Genomic DNA, 25,530 nt, shown 5'->3' with positions numbered 1-25,530 from the left:
AAACATGCCTTTGTCCCCTGAAAATTTGTTTTAGACATCTACATTTATATGACATCTATTTTTTCTCCTCCACTGTGACTATGTCTGGCACTGGTTTTTGTGAGTCATTCCTAATAGTTCAACCATTTTCTCCTGCTTGCAATTTCAGTTGCTCTCCTTTGTACACTTAAACATTATGATCTCTGTATGTCCATCAAAACTGAATGTCTACTTCATAACAACGAAAGACCAGAAGAATGAAACGCAGAACACCGAGACGAAAACAACGAAACCCCAGAACACCGAAAAACACATAAGTTTACAAAACACACATAACACACAAAAACACACACACAACTGCCCCACACTACTAAACAAAACACGCTATACTAATGATAGGCAGGGGGACAAGCCCCCCCTGCACCACCCACGTGGAGGGCTGTGCCCCCCACACACCCCTACTTTAATATTCTAACTCTGAGATCACACAAACAGACACACAAGGCAAACACACACCCACACAGTACAGTCCCTCACACACACACACACACACACACACACACACACACACACACACACACACACACACACACACACACACACACACACACACACACACACACACACACACACACACACACACACACACACACACACACAGAACATGAAAAGCGCTAATTCAAACTCCCGTAACATCGGGATTTTGAATTTCGTGCTTTTCGGTGTTCTGCGGTTTCGTTGTTTTCATCTCGGTGTTCCGGATTTCGATCTTCTAGTCTTTCGTCCAACTCAAGTAGACCTGTTGTTCCATATGAGACACTTAGAGTGGGAGGAAGTCTGCATCATCTCTGGAGTCCAGTTCTCTCACTATACATCCTATATTCTTATTGATCTTAGGTACTGTTCTGCACTGCATAATTCATTTGTAGGGTGGATTTAACATTCAGAGCATATTCTTCCTGTTTTTCCCAGCTATCCTACCTTGTTTAGACTGACCTTAATTTCCCCCTTGTGGTCCAGTACCTTACAATGTTTCCCACTGGTCTGCAACTACTTAAGCAATAAGTTGTCCCTGAGTGTTAACTGGGATTTACCTACATGTTGTGTTGTTTGTTTACAAGGCCAAAGCACGAGTGATGTAGTAGACCCAGAAGGGGGTAAATCAATAAATCCAACAATACTCACACTCCAACATGACCTATTACTTGTATACCATTTTTACTTTTTTAATATGGATTTATGGATTAAGTGTCAAGTAAAGGAAGAGACAAAAGAGCACAGTTATACTTCTGGTCTGCTAAGAAAGTGTTCTTTTTTTAACACACTGTCTCCAGTCTGCTGTTTATTGATTTATGGATGGTTATGATTTAGTTTACTACAGTAGCATGTTCTTTTTTGGGGAGGGGGATGAAGAATAGAAGGAAATATGAGCACAAGTTTAGAATGTTTAATTAACTTTTTTACACCTGTTAAGTTTGTCACCATTGAGATATTGCTGGTACTTTAAATGTTGTCCTGTTGAAACTGTGGGTAGCTGCTGCTGGCTTTTTTCCTTGGGAGTTCCAACCTTTGACTTACAGTCTCAACGTGTAACACTGTGGTTTTGTTATTTTATAACTGAGTTCTTTGACCTAAATTCTGAAGTGACATGGGCTATAATTTGCCACTGTGGATCCAATTAATATATTGAAGATATAAAAGGGCAAAAATAAAAAAGGCGTGTTTTGTGATTGGATATAGCACAGAAAGGCAAATTTAAAATATATATACTTATGTCTGCTAGTACATAGTTTCATTTTAAGTCTATACAATTATTCTATTTGGTGCTTAAAATTACCCTGTCCTATTAGAGTTTAGAGTCACCTGACCCTTTCCAAGATCTATATTTATATATTACTCTAATGATAATTATTAGATTAAAACATAGATATATGAAGGGGACCCATGCTTTGGGATCAGACCCAACAAATGACAAAGATATACAAGAGATTGTGTATGATACCCCCATATTATTATGGACAAACTCTAAGATGTCATTTCTTCCAATGGGTACTCTGAATTGTTGTTCTAGGGTGTTTGTTTTGACAAAGTCCAGGAATCTCTGTGCATGTGCACTACTGGTGGTGTAGGTATCCCAGTCTGTAACTGGATAGTTTTGATCACACATGAAAAATGGTATTGAGCTTAATATTGAATTTTTCTAGATAGGCATTGTAGTTTCCTTAGGTCAGAGAGGGAGTTCTATAGCTAGATAATATTTGATAAGGGACCTTTCTGATGGTTCTTTGCACATGAAGAAGCTTTAGTGAATCATGCTGCTGTTTCACCAGCCTTTATGTGAGTCTCTTTCAAATAAAGATTGAAACGCCGCCTCCTTTATTCACTTCTGCACAGTGACTGGTCAAAAAAGTGTAGGAATCATTATAACCCTGCACAACTGGAGTACTCGCCCCTGTTTTAAATCATGTCTAAGCCACTATACAGATATCTACTTCCTCCAAGATGAGAAGGGTTTGAAAAAGCAAAGTTTGTTTCGGATCCTAGTATTGATCAGTGAAACCTTTATATTTTCCTTTGCTTTTTTTCATTATGTTTGTAGGTAGATCTGGTTGGCATTGCAAAAAAGGAACTATGTCAGTGGCTTAAGTCTTTGCAAATATTTAAAAGCCTAGAGGGGACAGGGGCAGTCCACCCCCGGGGAAGCAAAATGGTCTGTTGATCATGACTTCCCTGGATAACAAGTATTGGAATCCCTTTGAATGACACCAAAAACTAAGCCAATTCACCATCATCATGTTTGTTCATTAATATGTAAAATATAAGTGTTGTTTCACAGTACATATACATTCACTGCATATTACATGTTGCAATATCTGACCATTAATGCATTCCTTTAATTGTAACTACATGGTTATTCTAGTTATCAGTCCATCCATCCATCCATACTTCAGTTTTTTTTAAACTTCTTGCCCTGGTAAGAGTTGTAGTTGTACAGACTGAGTATAGCAGACTATACTTCCCTAGTTTCAGAAAACGTCCATGTCTTATACAGTGGGATCTTCATATGTTCCCAAGCAAGTTCAGAGATGTAATCTCTCCTGTGTATCCTGAGTCTATCTCAGGATTTCTTCCTAGTGTACCATGCCTGGTTCAGTTCTTGTCTTGGTAGCACTCAGGAGCCATCCCTAATAGATGTCCAAGCTACCTGTATATACTTACCTTGGCCAACAGGAGGAACAGCTCATTCTTAGATCATCCTAGACTGCCAAGCTCCTTGGTCTATCATGGAGCATCAGCCCAGCTCCTCCGTGAAGGAACTTCATTAGGTGGATCTCATCCTTTCAGCCACTACCTTATGATGAAAGATAAAGGTGGAGAAATAGGCTGACCTCTAAACTAACAGCTCCTTCATATGACTCTTACTCCCAGTGTCCAATATAATGCATGCACCAGTGTGCCTGTTTCACCAGTCTCATGGTGAGTATCCTGATCTGCTTTGAACTCAAATGTGAAGAAGAACTCAAATTATTGAACTCCTTCACTTGGGGTAGTGAATCTTCAACTACCTATAAAGCAATCCATTCTTTCATATGAGAGACCCAACCACTTCACAATGAGCAACAAACATCTCCAGTGTTGTTGTTGTTTGTCTTTCGGCTTTTCCCGGTAAGGGGTCGCCACAGCGGAACTCCAGTCCACTAATGATTGGCAGTAGATTTTTTTTACGAAACGCCGAGGTGCCAGCTTGACATCCAACCTTCAACGAAGGCATGCCCATTTATGCACGCATGTCTTTCGAATGCTACCCAACCATGGGGAGGACATGCAGACTCCACACAGAAGGCACTCCCAAGCCCAGACGAGAATCGAACGGGAGAACCTCTTGCTGTGAGGTAACAATGCTACCGCCATACCACCACGGCATTGTGCGCTGGAAATTACACTTTTACTCTAGGCCAAGGGAAAATGCTACATGCAAAGAATAATTTGCAACCCTTGTGACCTCCAGGCTAAATCCTCTCCATGAAAATCATGAACAAGGGGGAAAACAAGACTTACCATTTTTGGAGTACTTTTTCCACAGTGAAACTTTTTAGGTTAACAAGAAGAATGAGGAAAGAACTCATGCTCTGCAAATATATAATTAAATAATAGAAATACCCTTGGGTCTCTGCACTGTTGTAATACTTCCAACAAGACAGTCTGGGGTTTTAAATCATATGTGTTCTCCATATTCACAATGCACATCTACACTGCACTGTTGAGCTCCCATGACACTTCCAGTATGTAGTCCTTATCTTAAATCAGAGGTAAATCTGTCAAATGAAGTCTTCTCTCCAGCACAGCAGCACTGGATTTCGCAGCATCCTCTTGACCTAATTGCCCTGAACATATGGTTTCAGTTTTTTTTTTTGGGCATGTCATAACTAAAAGGTGAGATAAATAATATTTCTATAAATGGAAAACATTCTTCTGTCCCAATTTTGAGAAAGGGGACCATCTAACATTGAAAAGGTATATTAAACACAACACCTGAACAATATCTAAGCATTCAGTATTTCCAGGCAGACTGAGAGTAGTTTAATTGCCATAGTCTGTTTCTGGGTCTGTCCATTCCCCAAGCAATCTGACTCAACTCACGTCTGTGTGGTAATCACTTGGCAGTACAGCATCTCCTCTAGACCCAGGTGCCCAGGGCATGTTCGGAGAGAGACCTATTTTCACCATTTGCTTCTGGCATCACATCTGTAAGAGGGCATGTCTATCAGGTTGAGGAATTTATCAGTCTTCCACCTGCAAATAATATCCCTCAATGAAGTCAATGTTTCTCCACATTTGCAGAGGACAGATTAGACAATATCCTACCTCTGCACCTCACCAGATTTTTTTTAAGAACCTTTTTGAAACCATGAAAAATGGATTTTCAATGGCCTTGTTAAACTCCACTCATATCCTTGCATTCACTTAAGTGGCTAATATATCGGGTCTATGTCATATAATTGAACTTCCAACATTTCGAACACCATATGTTCAAATTTGGAAGTTCGAAATATGACAACAACGAAACCCCAGAACAGCAAATTTTTTCCCAGGGAAAAAAATTTCTGTTCCGAAAAACACACACACAACACAAGCACACCAAACACCTAATAAACCTACACTATACTTTACATACACAACTATCTACGCACTAACCTTAACCCAAGCCCTCACCCTAAAGTCCGTCACTATCGCACACTTACCTTACCCGCGCCCTGACCCTAAAGTCCATCACTATCACACACTTATCTTACCCGTGCCCTAACCCTAATGTCTGTCACTTTCACACACTTACCTTACCCGTACCCTAACCCCAACGTCCATCACACTCACACACTTACCTTAACCCGATCTGAAACATTTGCACCACAGTACAGAAAACGTCAAAGCCACGGAAACAGCCAACCAAATTCTTTCCCTAAGAAAGAATGAGAATTCCCGCGGCTTCAACATTTCTGTTTTTTGAACTTCATTCCCGTTCGATCTTCCAAGACTCGACATTTAGGACAGTCGATTAAATAACAGGAACCCAATATATCTGCTGCCTTACTGCCCTCACAAAACCTATCTGTCAGACCTAGAATCCCTCCTGGCATTGTATTGAAGGCTATTTTTAATATGAAATTTTCCTTCATCAATGATCTCCACTTGCATGTTCTAAGGTTATTGCCTTTACAGTTATTTAACATCTTTTGCATGCAGCTCATTGCCACTACCTGGTCTGCTGAGATCAGGATCTGCTCTGAGTCCAGGTCCCCGGCCTTCACCTGTATATGAGTATCACAGTTACCTGCGGCAAGGGGAGAACATTGTATACAAACAATGAAGATGCAACCCTTGTGAATTCTCTCCATGAAAATCATGAACAAGTGGGGGTCTAGAAGTGAGAGCTGAACTTATCCCAAACATTGCATCTGTTATGCATTCTAAGGGAAACCTCACTACATGTGTTTTTTTTCTGGGTCTGCCATTCCCCCAAGCAATCTGACCCAACTCACCTCCATCTAGTGATCATATGCCATTATGGTACCTCCTTGACCCAGGTTCCCAGGACACGTGACATAAATTTTTTAACACTTTTATTAAATTATCACTTAAAAAATATACAAACATACATGAAGAGAAAAGAAAACAAATCCTATTCACATTTTTTCCATTTATATAAATTACATGTTAATAAATTTCTCTGATCTTCAGGATCTAGTATACTGCAATCCATCCTGCTCTTGGGCGCCGTTTAAATGGCATTACACCTGGCCCTCTCCTTCTACCCATTATCTTGTAGGTAGTGAGCCCACACTGCAGCTCTGTGCACCTTTATGGACCAAGTCCAACTACTACATATAGGTCTTCTAGCTACCATGCACTTACAAGAGCACACAACCCACAGATTTGGCACCAGGGATGGAGCCATGTGTCATTTTTCTAAGCAATGTTCTCTTATTATTTTAACAAATTATCATGAGTCTAAAATTGTGTGGGTTATTCTTTTTCTTTCCATTTCTCTTTGACCATTTTACTGAGGGTGACCTTACCAGAGGCACAAAGCTCCAGACCAGATATCTGAAAGGATCACAGGTGTTTACAATTCCTTTCAATTTGATAAGGTTTGCTTGTCTGGCAGTTTGTCACAGATGATTAAGGCTATGAGCTGCTAAGAAGCTCCATCCTGTTACCTTAGGTTTGATTCCCTCATTCACTTTTTGTCTACTGCGTGACCCTGAGCAGACCACTTGACCTTCTGTTTTCATGGATTACTGCTGAAAAGAGGTATTTGTGCTTAATGGGCGCACTGTTCACAAATAAGTAAAATAAAAAGGATGCAGTCTTACTGCCTTATGAAACTGCACATGCATTGTTATTCATTGTTATTGCTCACTGTTCATTAAAGCTGGTTGGTTGTGCTCTAAATCCAACAGTATAACTGGTTATTTGAAGTAAATGTTCCCAAACGTTTTGTTTGCTATGTACAAGTTAATTTTTTCCCATTATACTCACACAACCACTTGATTTGCCATTTAAACAAAGTAAAATATTCTGTTTTTCCACAATGACCGCTCAACTCTTTTTTATGTTAGTTTTTTAAGCTTATTGAATGTAAATGGCTTTTGTACACATGAGTTGGCATTTACAATTTGTTGTGCATTTGTCCATGTGTACATTCACAATAAAACATCAAAGCAGCTATTCAATTGCATGATCCCGATTCCAGTGGCATATTAGTGGCACGATTTACAAATGTTATTTATATAGTGGCAGCATTATGTCTGCCAGTATTTATTTATTTTATTTATTTGCAGTTAGTTTATTTGCAGTTTGTTTGCCAGGATAGTCCATTGGGCCACAAGGAGCCCGTTTTCAATGGAGTCCTGGGAAAAAAATACAGATACATAGTACACATTGCACATATACATTGCAGATTATATCATAGGAATACAAAGTAAATATGATAAGAAAAGGTTAATGATAGAATAAATCAGTATAGTTCATTAAACCACAATAAAAAACACATATTTTTTTTTCAAAAGCAGCAGCATAGGGTAACTGTTAAGTAGTTGGTCAAATAGTTCAATAGAGCTGTGGAACTATAGGAGGCAGTGATGGCGTATTTAGTTCTAAGAGAGTAGGAAATGGTATTAGAAGGATTAGGGAGGATGGGAAGAGGAGCACTTCCATTGTGAAGTTACATGTGAGTACAGCAAGGTTTTAAATGAGGAGAGTTTGCTGGTGATGCAGATAGGAGATGGGAGAGAATTCCAGAGGCATGCAAGAGAGAAGGACATTGGGTGATTCCCAGCTGGACATGTGGGTTTGTGCAATTTAATTTGTTTTTGGGAATTAGATCTTAGAGGTTGTTCTGGTTCATGCATTTCAAAGGTAGTGGCTAGGGAGGGACAAAGAGAGGAGTTGTAAATGAGTTTGTGTACTTGGATGAGTTGGGTATAAGTGAGGAGGTTAGGTAGCTCAAGCCAGTTTAGTCGGTGAAGAGAATTACAATGGTGAGAAATTGCTCAGTGACCTGCCGGAAATTTTGATATCTTTTTATAGCAAGAGGAGATATCAAAATTTGCGATATTTTTTGTTAGTTACTCAACTAATATAACCAGCTGGTATGTGCCCACATTCTCCACATGAATAAATTGCCACATATGCTCAAATATTCTTTTAAACTGTATTCATTTCATTACAGGAAAATGAATATCCTGCCAGAATACAAGTGTTGGTTCAGAATACTTCAAGGTAAAGCAGACATAAGCTTCACTGCCAGGCAGATCCAAGACAAATGTCAGGAACAACATCTGTATGGGTATGCAGCTTACATTGTTCCACCAAAAGACTTTGTCTCCATCATTTATGAAACGTAAAATACTGTGCTAACATTTGTCATCCTTTCCTAATTCATCATGGTTCTGGTCTGCTGTGCGACCAAATACTGGCAGTTTTCTCTACAATGGTTCAATGATAGAGATATTCAACATCAAAACCATGGCCAGACAGTTGTTCTGAGTCTTTATACAAGTCCATCCTTATCATCACTAAAGACCACTTCCCACCTATGACATGAAGGTCAGAACTGGTGAAGAGTTTATTCTTGGGCATTGGTGTTGAAAGACAAGATATCTGTCATTCATGTCTAGTACATTGATGGCTGTGTCACTCTTATACAAGCTAAATTAAGTGTGTTTGGTGACACTAATTAATGAATGTGACTTACATAACCTAAGTGTGAACAGTGTTTTCTATCAACCTGTTTAAGGCTTTGTGAAGGAACCTCTGTAATTCACCAATGAAGTATTGACAATGGAGAGAGCTAGATATTTCTCCTACCTTGAATGTCAGTCACCTCTCCATAACAGTAAACATAGGAGGTGATGTTCAACAAAGAATCCACTGAATTTGTGACTCCCGGGGAAACTGTTTCAGCACGTCACTGATGCCATGATTTAAGAAAGGATTCAGACATGTGGATAAGGGCCAATTGCCTTTCCTCCCATTCTTTATGGATAGGAAACTTATGTGACTCCCAGCGTAACCTAAGGCTAATGTAGAAGTACCACCACCAATTCCTCTAAAAGTGTCCTTACAACAAGTGGTAAGACCACCCCACTAACACTAGTGTTTCTCTATAAGGCACCAGAACTGAGGAAACAATCCTCATGTAACACTTCCACAGGAGAGGAAACTGGACATGTCTGACTTTGTCCATCTCAAAGCAGATCTGAAGTCCAATATCAGGATCAGCCATAGTGAGATATCTTGTGTGAGCAAAGGAAACACTGCAAAAACAAACTAAATGTGTTTTTCATGTAAAACGTAGGGACATCACAAGGTGAGAGGTACTCATATTATTGGACTACCATGAAGTGAACTACAAGGGTTTAAAAGTGAAGAGAGCATATGAAGGGAAAGGAAAGAACATCCCACCTCCACCAGCACACAGCTCTTCCACAATGAAGCATCTAAAATTTTGGTGGATAAATATGTGAAGCCACGACTGTATAATGCAGTCACAGTTGGATCTTGTAATGAAGAATAGTAGAAATTACCCATAAATCAAGAGATTACCATCACTGCTGGGAGTACAGCTCCAGCTCCTGTTTAGTCTTAAATGCCATACAGCTGACCATTTTGCCTTACTTATATCCAAACCAGTTCTACCAGTATTTCCTGTGTTAATACCTTGTTGCATTTCATATAACGTATACTGTACTAAATTATATACTTTCCATTCAAATGCCTCTGCAATGTTGTTAATATATGCATTAGACTGGACATGCCTCCTGAATGATCTCATTTCAGTGGTACATTTGAGATAGCATTTGTGATTTTATATATATAGCTATATCTATATATATATATATATATATATATATATATATATATATATATATATATATATATATATATCCAGTAGCAGCATTATGTCTGCCAGTAACTTCACTCAGGTGTATAATGCTACTAATCCTTATACAGTACTACTGACTTACTTCCATCAGTTGTGCTGCTAATCCTTATACAGTACTACTGACTTACTTCCAGCAGCTGTACAGCACCGATCCATGCATAGGAAACACTATTTCTATAGTTGCTGTTTACCAAGTGCAAAACAAATTCATTCTCTGCTGCATTATGTATCGACACCAAACGTCCATTTTTCCATTGTCTTCGGCAGTAAAACTAGGAAAAGAGAATATAATTCTTTCAGGAATTCAACTATGAAATGTATGAATTCATTTTGACTACTCCCAAGCATTTATATCATTTAAAAACAAAGTTTAATTTCATTCACTGTGGTGAGATATACAACATTATCAAAGTTGCTATCAACAGCTAAACTCTGGTCTGATTGAGTTGATATTAAACTAAAATAGAGCAGTTATAGCGTTTGGTAAGGTCATGTGACAGGCAACTGACACAAGTGTGTTCTAGGTAGGTGTGAGTGACGCTTTACATCAGGGTTAAGAGAAGGCAAAAATAAGAACATCTGCTATCTTTTGAGAGGTAAATGTTGGTAGAACCTAGGAGAAACGGAAGATATTAAGAAGACATGGCAGGAATTTAAAAAATACCTAAACAGGAAGAACACTTAAATCACTGATACACATAATGGCATGTTGTCTAATCTAAAGCAAGACATCCCTGTAAGGGAAATCACATGGTCCCCTGAAAGCCTTGTTAACTTTAGGAAGCGATGAAACTCAAGCTGATTTATTTAAAATCCTACAAACTACAAAATGGTGTTGTTACAGTGTTACTTATAATTTGCCAGCAAATTTGTCAAACACAGTAGTGACCATTAGGTTGGAAAAGGTTGGCCTATATCCCAATACCAAAAGAGGACAATACTAAAGAGTGCTTGAATTATCAATTTCATGTTCCACATGCTAGCAAGGTCCTGAAAATTGGAAACCAGCAATCTATGGACCGAGAATTTTCAGATGTATGAGCTAATTTTAGAAGCGAAGAGGCATCAGAGATCAGTTTGCCAATGTCTGAACAAGGGAGCTACAGAAAACACCTGCCTTATCGACTACTCTAAACCCTTAGACTGTGTTGCCCATAACAGCTTGTAATAAGTTCTTAGAAAAATAGGCATACCAAGTCATCTTATCTGCTACTAAGGAATCTGTATGCAGAACAAGGAGAAATAGAAACAAATAAGGAATAAATTACTGGTTCAGGATTAGGAAAGGAATGCAACAAGGCTGTATACTGATTCCTACTTAATTTATACTCTGAATATACTGTGTGAAATGCGGGGTTAAATGAGTCAGATGCTAGAATCAAACTTGTCAGGAGAAATACTAGCAGCCTCAGATACTCAGATGATACTATTCTGATGGTTGAAAGTGAAGAGGAGTTGAAGAGCCTGTTGATGAAAGTGAAAGTTGAAAGCACAAAAGCAGGCCTGCTCCATGTACAAAATAAAATAAAATACAAATAACAAAATAAGATTATGTCACCTAGCCCTATCATTTCTTTTTAAATAGATGATTAAAAAAAAGGGGGGGGGCATGATGGGGATTGCAGCCATGAGATTAAATGATACGTGTTTCTTGGGGGATAAAAAATGATGGGAAAAGAAGTCACATTGTCAAATTGTTAACAAAGGTCCATAATGTTGCAGCTATGGTTTCTCTGGGTAAAAAGATATGGATGAGAGAGTTGGACTCTTGGTGAGGCTGTGGGCTGAAAAATCTTTAGTTACTAAACTGTGATGTCAATGAAAACATTTGAGAATTTTGTGGATTGTAAGATCAACTCAGGCAATAGTTAAGAAAGTAAATCCAGACTGTTCACTTGATGGTCTGACAGTAAAACTTCAGATATTTTAGCGCATAATGTGAAGACAGGATAGACTAGAAAGACACTGATGATGGTAGAAAGTAAAGGCAAAAGAAGAAGGGTACAGCAGAAACTTAAAATGGACAGACAGCATTACTGAAATAATGAACGGGAATTTGCAAGAACTTAAAAGAAACACTGCTGGACAGACAGGCCTGGTGTGCTAATGTCCTTGAGATAATGAAGGGATAGACTCTACTAAATAACTAAAGAGCACCAGGTCAGTAATTTACAGTGGAGAGGCTCTGGTTATGGCGGACACGGACAGAATATGTGTGTGTTACTGAAAAAGGATATTATATTTTCTCTTACATCTAGGAACGTGCTGTGTTGTCACAATTTATTTTCTTCTATATATGTACCACATGTCTTTTGCACCCACTCTTATAAATACATTCCTAAAGAAACCCACAGGGATTAATACATTGGATTTGATGGTGAATGGAATGCTACATTTCATAAACAGAAAGAGTGAGAAACAGACTGATGCATGTAGAAATTGCACTGAACCTTTAAACAGCAGGCTCAGGATTGTAATGCTTATTACCACAACGACTTTTTCTTAGTTTGGTCATGATTCAGCAAGCATTTATGCAAAAGGTTTACTCATAATAAAAATGAATGAAACATCACCCTTCGTCTGCACACCGGTGACCAAACTTTCATCTTGCTAAATCAGACTTGAGATTGTCTGGCTTGGTGTCAGCCCATTACTGCAAGGGTTTTTGCTCCCAAAGGTGCCATGGGTGACGGGGATCTGACTATTGACTTTGGCATTACCGTCAGATAAAGTAGGTATAGTTGATGATGGCCTGTTGTTTTATACAGACGGGAGGGCACAGGAACTATATGAGTAGACATGCTGTTGCTGTACTTAAGTCTTAGATGAAGCCACCTCTGCTGGAAACTGGTCATGCCATAATACTAACAATCATGGAAGCATTTATTCATAAGTCTACAAAGATACATTGAAAGCAGGAAAAATATCATGGCCACAGGTAAAGACAACAGCACCACATATTTGCAGACAGTTATCACATCCCCAGCCCATGACAGCATGCTAACAATGGCTACCAGACATGGTGCATGTAGTATTTATTTGTTTATTATTCATTTATCAGGAAAGTTCAACTTGGAACGAAGTGAATTTTCAGTGGAGGCCCGGGGAGAAATGCTCCAGATGCATGTCTTTGTACATGGGAAGAAACTGGAGCACCCAGAGGAAACCCACATGAACCCGGGAGGACGCAGAAGGCACCCCAGCCGAGAATCAAACTGGAGAACCTCTTGCTGTGGTGCGACAACACTACCACTGCACCACTGCGCTGTCAAAGTAGTAGTAATAGGAAGGGCAATAACAGAACTTCAGAGGAGGATGAGCAATCTGGAAATCATGGGTCTGGTGTCTGGGGCACATTGATAATTTAAAGTCGACATGTTTTGACAATAGTCTTTATGGTCAACAACCTAACATGTCCTAGCTTCTCAACACATGCCCCACTTCCCTATCAATACTACCTTCAAATGTAGATTCATGGTTTCACTAACTTTGGCAGTTTATTTGTGTTGACTTTCAGTCACTCTGCAAAAGCTTCTTCTTTCACTGACCTATCTGTTTCTACTATTAGATTCCTCAGAAGAATAAGTATGCACTGGTAATAAATACCTCCTCTAAAATGTATTTTATTTTTATTTGTTTGCCAGTTAGGTGGGCTGGTCTACTAAACCTTTTTAGCAATGGTCCTGGCTCAGTGGAATAGAAACTAAAAGGTATAGTACAGTGACAAAATACAAAGCCATTTATAGAAGTAAAAGTATGATGAGGTATTAACCCAAAATAAAGAAATCATTATTGTAAATTTTTAGGTATAAAATTGACAATATCAGCAGTGAAGGCCTTCTAAAGGAATTAAATGATTTGTGTTGAAATTGGTGTCTGTCCCTGAAGCATGTTCTTTTTCATCTTATCTATTGTATTCTCTTCTCTTCTCTCATTTTATCTATATACAGCCTACTCTGAATGTAGGCGTAAGATGTTTTAACATGTTCGATGTTATTTGAAATAATCTCATTTCACATTTATTTAAAATTATCCCATAGTTCTTTACAGGAATGCAATAAAATAAAAATTTTTAGAAATAATAACAATTTTATATTTTTGATCATATGTATTTCTGGGTATCTGTCAAATCTTCGAATGCTCAAAATTTCGAACGTTACATGGTCGAGACCAAACGTTCAAAATTTTGAGTGTGCGAAGATAGACTTTCAACGGCACCGTACGGTGCAGATAGGGAGAATTTCCCTTTTCTGCACTGAAGTGCGGTCTCGGAGTTGGTATATTTAAGTAGGGGGTGTGGGGGTGCAGGGGGGCTTGCCCCCCATGCCTACACTGTTAAAAGTGTTTTTTTTCTGTGTTTTCTTTTTTTTTTATGTTCAAACATCCAAATGTTGAACATTTGGTCTCAACCATGTAATGTTCGACATTTTGGATGTTCGAACATTTAACATAGACCCTATTTCTGTATGAAGTGCAGTTATCTGAACATGCCTAAACAAAAGTGACTGAATGACTTCTTTGTTAGAAGTACCCTTTTCAGTTTCAAATTACAACAAAATGCAATGTCCCCCCTTGTTTTAAGATGTGGAGGTGTCAGAGCATCTTAACTTAAGTTGGGAGGTTGGAGGGGTCGGACATCCTCTCACACAGAAAATAATTTTTAAGTTAAAATCTTTAGTTAATGATTTTTGCTTGTGTTTGGTGTCACATGGCCAACATCTTGATTTCAGGGCAGACCAAATGTGACATTTCTGTAGATTTGGAGAATTTTGGAGAATTTTTGGAGAATTTTGGCCAAAATACCAGAGAACTTGACATGCTGTTATCCAGTTCCAGGAAGCAGTGGAGACTGAAGGATCATGGTCCTGTATGAGCAGCAGCAGGATATGGTATGAATAAGGCACTGAGTTCACACAGCAGAATGTGGTAGTTTATAAACTTGTGACTGAAGGTAACAGTGATCTACCTGTTGAGAAAGTCTTTGATTTAGCTGCAGAGTTGGAATCAGAAGCCAGTGCTAGAAAATCCATTTGTTCTGTGGTGTTAGAGAGAATCAAAAGAAAATATTTGAGACAAGCAAGCCAAGACATGCCGATGGTCTTTCAATAATGAGAATGAAGGACAGCAGTGAGCAATGACCTTAGACTATGCAATGGACAGACAGAGGGAGAAAGAAGCATGGTCAGGAATGCTGCTGCTACATGTTCAGAGAAAAGGAACAGCGAGGTCTGTGCAGAATGTAATACAAAATGTGATAAGAACACAGAGCAAAAATCTGATGAGACAGAGAGTTTTGGAAGATGTTGTAGCTATTTCGGACAGGTACTTTTAGAACAATATGATTAAGCTTTATGAAACTACCACCTAACAGATTCAATTGATTATATAAGTAGGTGGACAATCTATTTTTGATGCTTCTTCCAAAAGAAAAAATGTAGACTTTTATGAATTTTGTGAGCAATGTAGTTTCTTTGGAAAGACTTTTCCTGTCATAATTTTCAGTAGCAAAAGAAGCATGCTGTGCAGATTATGTTTAGAAATAAAACTATAGAAAATATTAAAATTATTTAGTATTAATATGTGAAACATTAGGGAATTTAAAGAAATTCTGAAATTTCTATAGTATCTGAAATTGAGCCTGTAAAGGTAAGATAGAATTAATAATAACAGATGGCAAATTACTTAACTTGGAGAATGTTATATAAAGGGAATATGTGTTCTAGTATTGTATCATCCAGTAAAGTGTTATACATGTAATAAAAAAGTATCTTAGTATCAGTTGTGAAACAGACAATAAATGTTATGTGGGTTGATATAGTGTCTTTAGTAGGAATGTATACTGAGGTACATATGATGTTTAAAAAAGGAGAACTACTTTTGGCCAGAGTACAATATTAGGAGGTGTTATGAGTCAAATACTGCATAAGTACACAATATATAAGGAGGGAAGTAAGGGAAAAAGAAAACAAAGTTGTATGTATAGAAGAATAACAATATGAGCTGGATGGATCAGCAGGAAGGGAGGAAGGTCGAAATATCTTTGGTAGGAGGAAAATAGATTTGCTCTTTTTAAAGTAGCCACAGGATGTAGAAAAATTGTCATAAAACAGTAGGGCAGAAGATGATTCAGTGAGAAAGGGAAAATAGGAAAAAGAAGAAACAGATACAGGGGAATTAAACTAATTTCTGTAAATGGTATGCAGGAATAAAGGACAGTAGCTGTTTTAGACTGGTTTAAGGAGCAGCAAGGGGTTTTTCTTTAAACACAGCTTTATTAAAATCACTGTTTATCAAACAATATGTATCCAAAACCATTAATATCATATTGCAATCAAATACTTATTGAGATTACATATTCACTTTTTTTATAAACAATTTTAACATTTCAAATTTTATATACTGTGCTCAGTTATTCTCATTAGGGGTAATATATAATCATCAACAATGGAATGGGTAAGGCCAATCCATAAACAAATGTGATAGGTTTCAAATGGCCTGCAAGGACAGCTAGCCTATTTTAGTTTTCTTCCATTTTTAGTTCTGCCCAATATTCATTTCTTTACCATTTCTCTGGTCCCAATTAGGAAGGTAAAGTCCCACACATTTCATTTAAGGGTATGCATCACACTCTTTCCCTTGTCTTACAAGTCTCCCTCCAACTGTTTTATTTCCTTTATAATACCTACCTAGCTCATCTTTCAAGGTCAGTCTAACACTTGGTTACTATTTTCTGGTTAGTACTTTTTGTTGGCTGCTAAGTACTAACATAATTAAAGTTAATAAGCCCTTCTGAGGTCCCAATGTTCTAATACACAAACTGCAAATTAGCATCATGATCTCTTTAGTGACTTCCACTTTTTTACCCAACATCTGCCCTAGGACATTTTGCAATGAGTCTTTAAAGATGGCGTGCAATGAATAGGTCATACCAGACAAACTCTTGTACTGGTGTTGCAATTGATATGACAAAAACTACAAGCACTGTTGGTGAATCCATGTTGGGTAAGGAAAGTAAATCTATTTTTTGTCTGTAAATTATTTAAACTGATAGAGCTGCTTTCTGTTTTACCTGCTCCATTTTGTTTTCTGTTTTAAGAAATCTACTTGGCTTTGTGTTTTTGCTCTATGGGGCAGATAGAAACTTAAATTACTCATGCTGCATTTTTCACAAGCTTTTTTCATTGGTTAATTTGTTTCTTGAGTGATACCTAAATACACTGAGAATATCTGTGTCTTTGTCTTTTCTGATAAGACTCAAGGCCTCCAAAAACTACAAGCACCTCTGTGGCTTCCTGGTGGTTCTTTTTCCCCACTCACTCCTATTCTTTGATCTGCTTTATAAACCTAGTGATTTTAAGATGCCAACCCTTACTGCAAATTGAGCTTTATAAGCTGCTCTCTGTCTACACTGCTGTTTATATATTGAATTATTTGCCTTTCCCTGCGCTTATTTTGAAAAAAAAAATGCATTTTGCCTCTCATTGCCTTTTCTACTGATTTACTTGCTCTGACTTCCTTATCAAGATAGCTGTTTGATAAATTAGTATATTTTTACACTCTAGCAAGTTCTTTTCTGTGTTTTTACATCAATAGGACAGAGGATGTTCCATCTAGTGACAGTGGGTGAAGGCCTGGACTACATTGGTTGGGAAAACACACTAGAGATTTTTGCATCTAGTTGGTTTATTGGGGGAGGGCTTACCTTATTTTTAGGACCTTTATAAAGTCTGTATAACTGAGTGGCTCTTGACTCATTTCTACAAAGCAAAGTACTTTTATTGAATAACCACACTTTTATGAGCTATTTAAAGCACACAGCTGCTATCCTGAATTACTTACTGCCTTTCCTTAAGTTTAAGTTTGTTTGTGGTAGCATTTCACTCTGGACACTCTTTTACTGTGGTTTTTCATTAGGACCAGTGGGATTGTTTATTTAGTGGTAGCAGGTATTTACCTGGTCTGTCTACATTGGTAAACATACAAAAGGGCTCTAAGTGTAGTTGTTTTATTGGCCAGAGGGCTCAGTAGTCAGTTTTCTGTATTTCTAGGACTGGAATAAATTTGGCACATTTGCACAGAACGACTCACTGTGCCAGTGCCCTGTATAGACACAAACACCTGGAAACATTTCTTATTTTCATTATACTGTGAAAGTTTACTGTGCTATTTATTGTTTTTTTCACACTTCTTTAAAGTTGCATTTTCAAACTGCTGCAAGGGCTGCTTGTCTTTACTGAAATACATTGTATTTAGTATTTTTTATTTAGTATTAGGCATATTAAGCATCTGTTTGAGGTTCCTTAACAGTTGGGTTCCAACCCAGTCATTTTACTTTAAGAGGGTGAAAGTCTGCACTCTTGTGGCAGGAGATGGTTGACTTTACCTATCTGAGCTGGGAATTTGTGCTGGAAAGCTCATTGTGTGCTTACCTGACTGGCCTTAGAGCACAGTTAGTGTAAAAGTTGCTTTTTTCTGATCATATATAAACCTTACATTTGTGAGAAGCTGCTCTTCAAACAATGGTGGTTACTAGTGTCTTGTTTACATACAATCACCAGAAGTTGAAATTTTCCTATAAAAACAACCTCAGAACTTTACCTCCATCGTACGTTACTCAAGGGGCAACTAGCTTGTGCAGTGAACAGCATTTACACATTTAATTAGAACTATTTAGATATATCACGAAAAACACAGCTGGAAAAACGGGCTGGAACCAACGTTTCTTATGTTGAAATAATTTATTTTCCACAAAGTCATGAAGAAATAAACAAGTAGCTCTGTTGTATATTCCACAAAGTCATAAAATCACAAAGAAATAAAACAAGTAGATCAAGCGCTTTCGCCCGGGCTCTCCCGGGCTTTATCAAGATACTTTGACTCAATAAATCATTTGCTTATATACACACTGCTTATAATTAATTAATTGTTTGATTGTTTCATTAAAACAATTTTTATTGTTAAAACCCTTTAAAAAATGGTTTTGTGCTTAAAGCTATCTCTTTTTCATAAAATGTCCCATGGGTGTTACCTAAAAAATATATGTATGTTCCTTTATTTATACGATACTTTTTATGTTCGAAATACTTATTGCTTGTTGTGCAGCTTGCGTAAATCTCTTGCATTTAAATTAAATAATTTAAATGATTTTGTGCATTTTGTCATCGTAGAATAAATTGTCAGTACAAATGGACTTTTTTTAAAAAAACGAAATATCTCCAGTACTGTGCACACCTGGTTTAAATGACAGAATTTTTTTTCTTGAATTTAATAGTGTTGTTGCAATTTATTTTACAATCAAGTTTTCTTGAATTACTTGGTACTACACTGGCATCTCATGGACTTGTGCTCAAGCTTTTTTATTATTGTTGCAAGAAAGGTACTTATGTATTGTTATTTATTGTTGTTGAACTGATGTAGTTTCTATATTGATAAATATTCTCTTATTCTGTTTATTTTTTATGATCTATAAATAAATAATAAATTACTAAAAATTGATTAAATAAGTTAATTAAATAAATAAATCTTATGTAATTTTATATAATTTTTATTATAAATAAATAAATAAGTATTTAAGTGAATAAATAATCAAATATTATATTTTATTTAATGTATATTTAAAAATATTTTAAAATGTATTTAAAACATGTTTAAAATTTTTTTCCTTATCGTGTGTATATACATTAAAAATTCATTTTAATATTATAATTTAGCCCTTCTTTGTTTTAAAACACTACTTATGTCAAGAATCTAAATGGCAATGCTCAGATCTGCTCTGAGCTAAAACAGAATGGCATTAAATATACTGATCCGAAGGATATTGCCAATATCCTGGCAGATCGATTCAGTGCCAACTTCACCCCACTCTCACCCCCTAAATGGCCCATCTCAATCCCGGAAGATTGCCAAATTCCAGTAATAACGGCCACACAGGTACAAAACGCACTCTCTAAAGCCAAGAATACAGCATCCATGGGACCAGATGACATCCCGGGCTGTGTACTACATGAACTACAATATGAACTGGCACCTCACCTAAGTGCCATGTTTAATCATAGCCTCACCTCAGGTTTCGTGCCCACTGAGTGGCACAGAGCTATAGTTATCCCAATCCACAAGGGGGGATCCACCTTGGATCCCGGAAACTACCGTCCCATCAGTCTGACAAGCCTTATCTGCAAGGCCATGGAGCGTATTATCATGGAACTTATAAACAAAGACATTGGCAACCTTCAAACACTGGACCCCACCCAGTTTGGGTTTGTGAAGGGCCGATCTTGTCTCCTGAACCTGATTGACTTCTTTGAATCAGTCTCCAGAGCCATGGACAAGGGTAAGGTGGTCCACACAGCCTATCTAGACCTTGCCAAGGCCTTTGACACCATCCCCCACTCTGGAATCATGGATAAACTTACTAAGTTGGGCATTAATCCCTATGTCACCCAATGGGTTGCTAAATGGCTTACTGATAGAACCCACACTGTAAAAGTAGCCAACTCCAAATCCAGCTCCAGACAAGTGACAAGTGGAGTACCTCAGGGTTCAGTCCTGGGGCCGCTCTTGTTTGGCATCTACTTCTCTGAAGTACAGGTCAACACTAAGGGACTCTGGCTAACAAAGTTTGCAGATGACTGCAAACTGGGAGCCATTATTGAATCCCAAATGATGTGGATACTCTACAAAAGGGCCTTACAGAAACAGATGCTTGGTGCCAGAGCCATGGGCTCAAGCTCAATGCCAAGAAATGTATTGTTATCCCTTTGGGAAAAACATGTATCCATGAATTACCATATAGGTGGCAGTACACTAAACACAGAAAGTGTGATAAGAGACTTAGGGACACAGGTGGACAGTGGTCTCACCTTCGATAACCACATCGCCACAACAGTCAGGAAATCCTTCTGTGTGGCACACCTCATCACGAAGGGCTTTTCATCCAGAAAAAGGAGGTCATTGTCCCACTGTACTCATTCCTCATTAGACCCATTATAGAATACAATGCCCCATTTGGTATGTACCTCTCAAGACATCTGCAACAACTGGAAAGGCCTCAGAAATACCTCACTAAAAGAATCACAGGCCTAAAGCAGATGCCCTATGCTGACCGCCTTAAAAAACTCCAGCTATACTCTGTCGCATATCGTCTACTCAGAGGCGATCTCTGCTTAACATACAAGGCCATGTCAAACCCAGAGCTGTTGGACATGCTACACTTAAAGAAATCCCAATCCCTCAGAGCTACACGCTCCAGGGATCTAAACCTTGTCATCACAATAAACAAAACATGTTGGAGGGATAGGTTCCTGAGCCAGAGACTCCCCAGACTCTGGAATAGATTGCCCATACATGTCAAGCAGAGTGCCTCTTTGGACCTCTTCAAGAGGAACCTTGACGATTGGATGGGAGAAAGGAAATTCACCCCAGGGATCACGTCAGTCGCCCTGCTAGACAGGGGTCCAGGAAAGTAAATAATGTGGGAAGAAATATTCAGGGAATTGTTATGGCTAGGCTTGTATAGGCCCTAGGGATGATAGCCTAGTACTAACCTATGAACCTATGAACCTACTTATACTAACATGTTCATTCAACCCTGGTGTTCTTGCAGCATTTAGTTTGATTTGCCATACTAATTCTCTAACGTCCCTCGAGTATAGAGAATTAGTATGGCAAATCAAACTAAATGCTGCAAGAACACCAGGGTTGAATGAACATGTTAGTATAAGTAGTGTTTTAAAACAAAGAAGGGCTAAATTATAATATTAAAATGAATTTTTAATGTATATACACACGATAAGGAAAACATTTTAAACATGTTTTAAATACATTTTAAAATATTTTTAAATATACATTAAATAAAATATAATATTTGATTATTTATTCACTTAAATACTTATTTATTTATTTATAATAAAAATTATATAAAATTACATAAGATTTATTTATTTAATTAACTTATTTAATCAATTTTTAGTAATTTATTATTTATTTATAGATCATAAAAAATAAACAGAATAAGAGAATATTTATCAATATAGAAACTACATCAGTTCAACAACAATAAATAACAATACATAAGTACCTTTCTTGCAACAATAATAAAAAAGCTTGAGCACAAGTCCATGAGATGCCAGTGTAGTACCAAGTAATTCAAGAAAACTTGATTGTAAAATAAATTGCAACAACACTATTAAATTCAAGAAAAAAAATTCTGTCATTTAAACCAGGTGTGCACAGTACTGGAGATATTTCGTTTTTTAAAAAAAATCCATTTGTACTGACAATTTATTCTACGATGACAAAATGCACAAAATCATTTAAATTATTTAATTTAAATGCAAGAGATTTACGCAAGCTGCACAACAAGCAATAAGTATTTCGAACATAAAAAGTATCGTATAAATAAAGGAACATACATATATTTTTTAGGTAACACCCATGGGACATTTTATGAAAAAGAGATAGCTTTAAGCACAAAACCATTTTTTAAAGGGTTTTAACAATAAAAATTGTTTTAATGAAACAATCAAACAATTAATTAATTATAAGCAGTGTGTATATAAGCAAATGATTTATTGAGTCAAAGTATCTTGATAAAGCCCGGGAGAGCCCGGGCGAAAGCGCTTGATCTACTTGTTTTATTTCTTTGTGATTTTATGACTTTGTGGAATATACAACAGAGCTACTTGTTTATTTCTTCATGACTTTGTGGAAAATAAATTATTTCAACATAAGAAACGTTGGTTCCAGCCCGTTTTTCCAGCTGTGTTTTTCGTGATTAACCAAGAGGTTGTCCTGCAGTTGTTTTTTGCTTACTATTTAGATATACCTTACCTTATTTTAGCACCCAGGACTATTGTTCCTCAGAGAGCTTCTGGTTTGGGCACTGGGCAGCATCACTGGATAGGTTAGTTGCAGATTGCACCAAGTAGGCACCCTCTCCTCATCCAGTTACAAACACCCTCCACTCCTGTCACTTGCAAGTAAACATTAGAACCTGCAACCATGGACAGGCACGTTCCTACTGTCTCTGCATCCAGCTTGGTGGACGTGGGCATCCTGAGACAATCTAACAATTGCCTTATGTACACTGACAACTCCTTAATTCTCAAACAGAAAATACAGTATGTAAGGATGTGGTTACACAATGACACTGGAGGCTAGACTCTCAATAACAGACACAAAAAGAAACAAACAGGTTGTCAGTGACTTACACACATCACTCATCACACCCACAAAGGACCACACATATAGACCCACTTATGCAGAGGTGCTGACATGTAACTAAAATAAACCTCAAAGACCTCTCAGGCACAGTCCTCAGAAACTCTGCATGCACACAAACAAGACAATTCTCTTCACAACACATAAAGCCACATGTCATTGTGTCTCATCTACCAAATCCATAAGGTGAAATACTCCACAACCCATTATTCTGGTCATAGAAGACTCCAGTGTGAAACAAACTGATGTCCCTCTTACCAGGCTGGATAAGGGGAAAGTTACAGTTTGTTGCCTGTCAGGGGCCAGGATTTTCCAGATCAAGCAAGTACTCAGGTCACTTACTCCTAAGTACTAGTATGACCCAGTCATAGTCCAGATGGAAGTAAATGACCTGAGACATACCCTTCTTGGACTATATGAAGACAGACATGATTGAGCTCTCAATATATGTGTCACAGGCAAATACGATCCTAGCATTGAGCAACATTTTACCATCTCCATATGATGCCACAATTCCAGCAGAAAATGATTGACTTTAACAATTGGCTTAGCTATTCGTGTTATTCCAAAGGAGTACCAATACTTGTCAGCCTGAAAGGACATGGCTGACAGGCCACGCTGCTTTGCCACGGATGCTCTTCACCTGCCAACTCTAGACTTTCATATATTGGCTAAAACACTGTCTACCCCATAGTCTTTTTTAAGCATTGTCAAACAGACAAACTGTCCAACATAACAAAAGCAATTCAGGACAAGCTAAAGATAGTACTGTTCAATGCTAATAATCTGAACAAGAAACTGCGCTCCCTATAAGCTAACCTCACCGTGGAGAATGCTGACATCTGTGCAGTTACTGAAACATGGTTCAACACCATGGAAAGTACTCTGGTAGTGAATGATTATAATACCTTTCATACATTCTGACCATTCACTGCAAATGAAAGAGCAAAAGGTAGAAGTGTCTCCATCTACATAAAGGATAAGCACACCTCAAGGCTGGTCAGACAATATGATATGCTTGAGCTACTCCATGTCCAACTAACCATGGAAAAAACTCATTAACCATATTCTTGCTAGCTACAGTTCTGCCCCACTATGAATCAGCAAACCCACACATCATACCTGAAGTTACTACAATCACTTACCATCCAGCCCATTATTCTATTCATGGGTGATTTTAACTTCCCCTACATTAATTACTAACATGCAGGCCCAAAGATTTCTTGACTTTGTAAATTCAAATGCCCTGAAGCAGCTAGTCTGCACTTCCACTAGGGGATCAAATATCCTCGATCTGGTACTCACAAATATGGGAGAGTGCTGCAGGCCCCCCCCCCCCCCACTGTGATGTCCTCTCTGGTAAGATCAGATCACAAGGTGGTCTCCCTTGAAATAAAGGTAAAACTAGTCTCCCCACCTAACCCCAAAAACTTCAAGAACTTCTCTAAGGTAAATTATCCCCTATTAAGGGATGGCATAGCTAGTTTCCAAACACCCCTAATCCAATACATTGAGTCAAAATAGGGGAAGCAAAGTGTAGCAGAGTCTGGGTCAGCCTTTCCAATAAAGCACTGAAATGTTTTATTTTACCCCTTAAATAGAAGGTTTAGTTCCTAGCTCCACCCCCTCAGTTCACAAATGATTAACCTTACGTGACCTCTTCTATCTTATGTAGGAGTCTTTAATTGATCAGTTCTAATTTCTGTCTGACTCTCAAGAAACAGAGCTGTGGTGTCTTTTGAAGTTTTAATATACAGTTAAAAGCAAAACACAAGGTAAAGAAAACAAATCACAACACTCAAAATATAAAAAGGCAATAAACCAATACAAAATATAACAAATAAAAAGCAAACCAACCTTTCCCTCACAGCAAATGTAGCAGCGTCTGGGTGAACCTTTCCAATAAAGCTCTGAAATGTTTTATTTTACCCCTTAAATAGAAGGTTGATTTCCTAGCTCCACCCCCTCAGTTCACACATGATTAACCTTTAGTGACCTCTTCTATCTTATGTATGAGTCCTTAATTGATCAGTTCTTATTTCTGCCTGACTCACAAGAAACAGAGCTGTGGTGTCTTTTGAAGTTTTAATATGCAGTTAAAAGCAGAGCACAAATCACAGCACTCAAAATATAAAAAGGCAATAAACCAATACAAAATACAACAAATAAAAAGCATATACAGTTAAAAGCAAAAGAGGGAAAGCCTCACAGCAAAGTGTAGCAGAGTCTGGGTGAGCCTTTCCAATAAAGCTCTAAAATGTTTTATTTTACCCCTTAAATAGAAGGTTTAGTTCCTAGCTCCACCCCCTTGTTAACCTTAAGTGACATATTCTATCTTATGTATGAGTCGTTAATTAATCAGTTCTAATTTCTGACGGACTCACAAG

At 37.8% G+C, this 25,530-nt stretch overlaps 1 protein-coding gene across 1 annotated transcript in view; it reads right to left on the bottom strand.

Moving 5' to 3' along the window:
• The window catches only part of LOC122809527 (lectin-like), a 538,335-nt gene that overhangs the window by 144,265 nt on the left and 368,540 nt on the right, over window positions 1-25,530 (bottom strand). Inside the window, exon 5 of the mRNA XM_044081096.1 lies at window positions 10,054-10,197. Within this exon, the coding sequence (XP_043937031.1) occupies window positions 10,054-10,197 (144 nt within the window). The remainder of the gene's footprint in view (window positions 1-10,053; window positions 10,198-25,530) is intronic.

The sequence above is a fragment of the Protopterus annectens genome, chromosome 1.part1, assembly GCF_019279795.1.
Source record: "Protopterus annectens isolate FY-2018-M chromosome 1.part1, PAN1.0, whole genome shotgun sequence".
Classification (NCBI taxonomy): Eukaryota; Metazoa; Chordata; order Ceratodontiformes; family Protopteridae; genus Protopterus; species Protopterus annectens.
The sequence above is the reverse complement of the archived record's forward strand: the minus strand, read 5'-3'. Positions and strand labels throughout refer to the sequence as shown.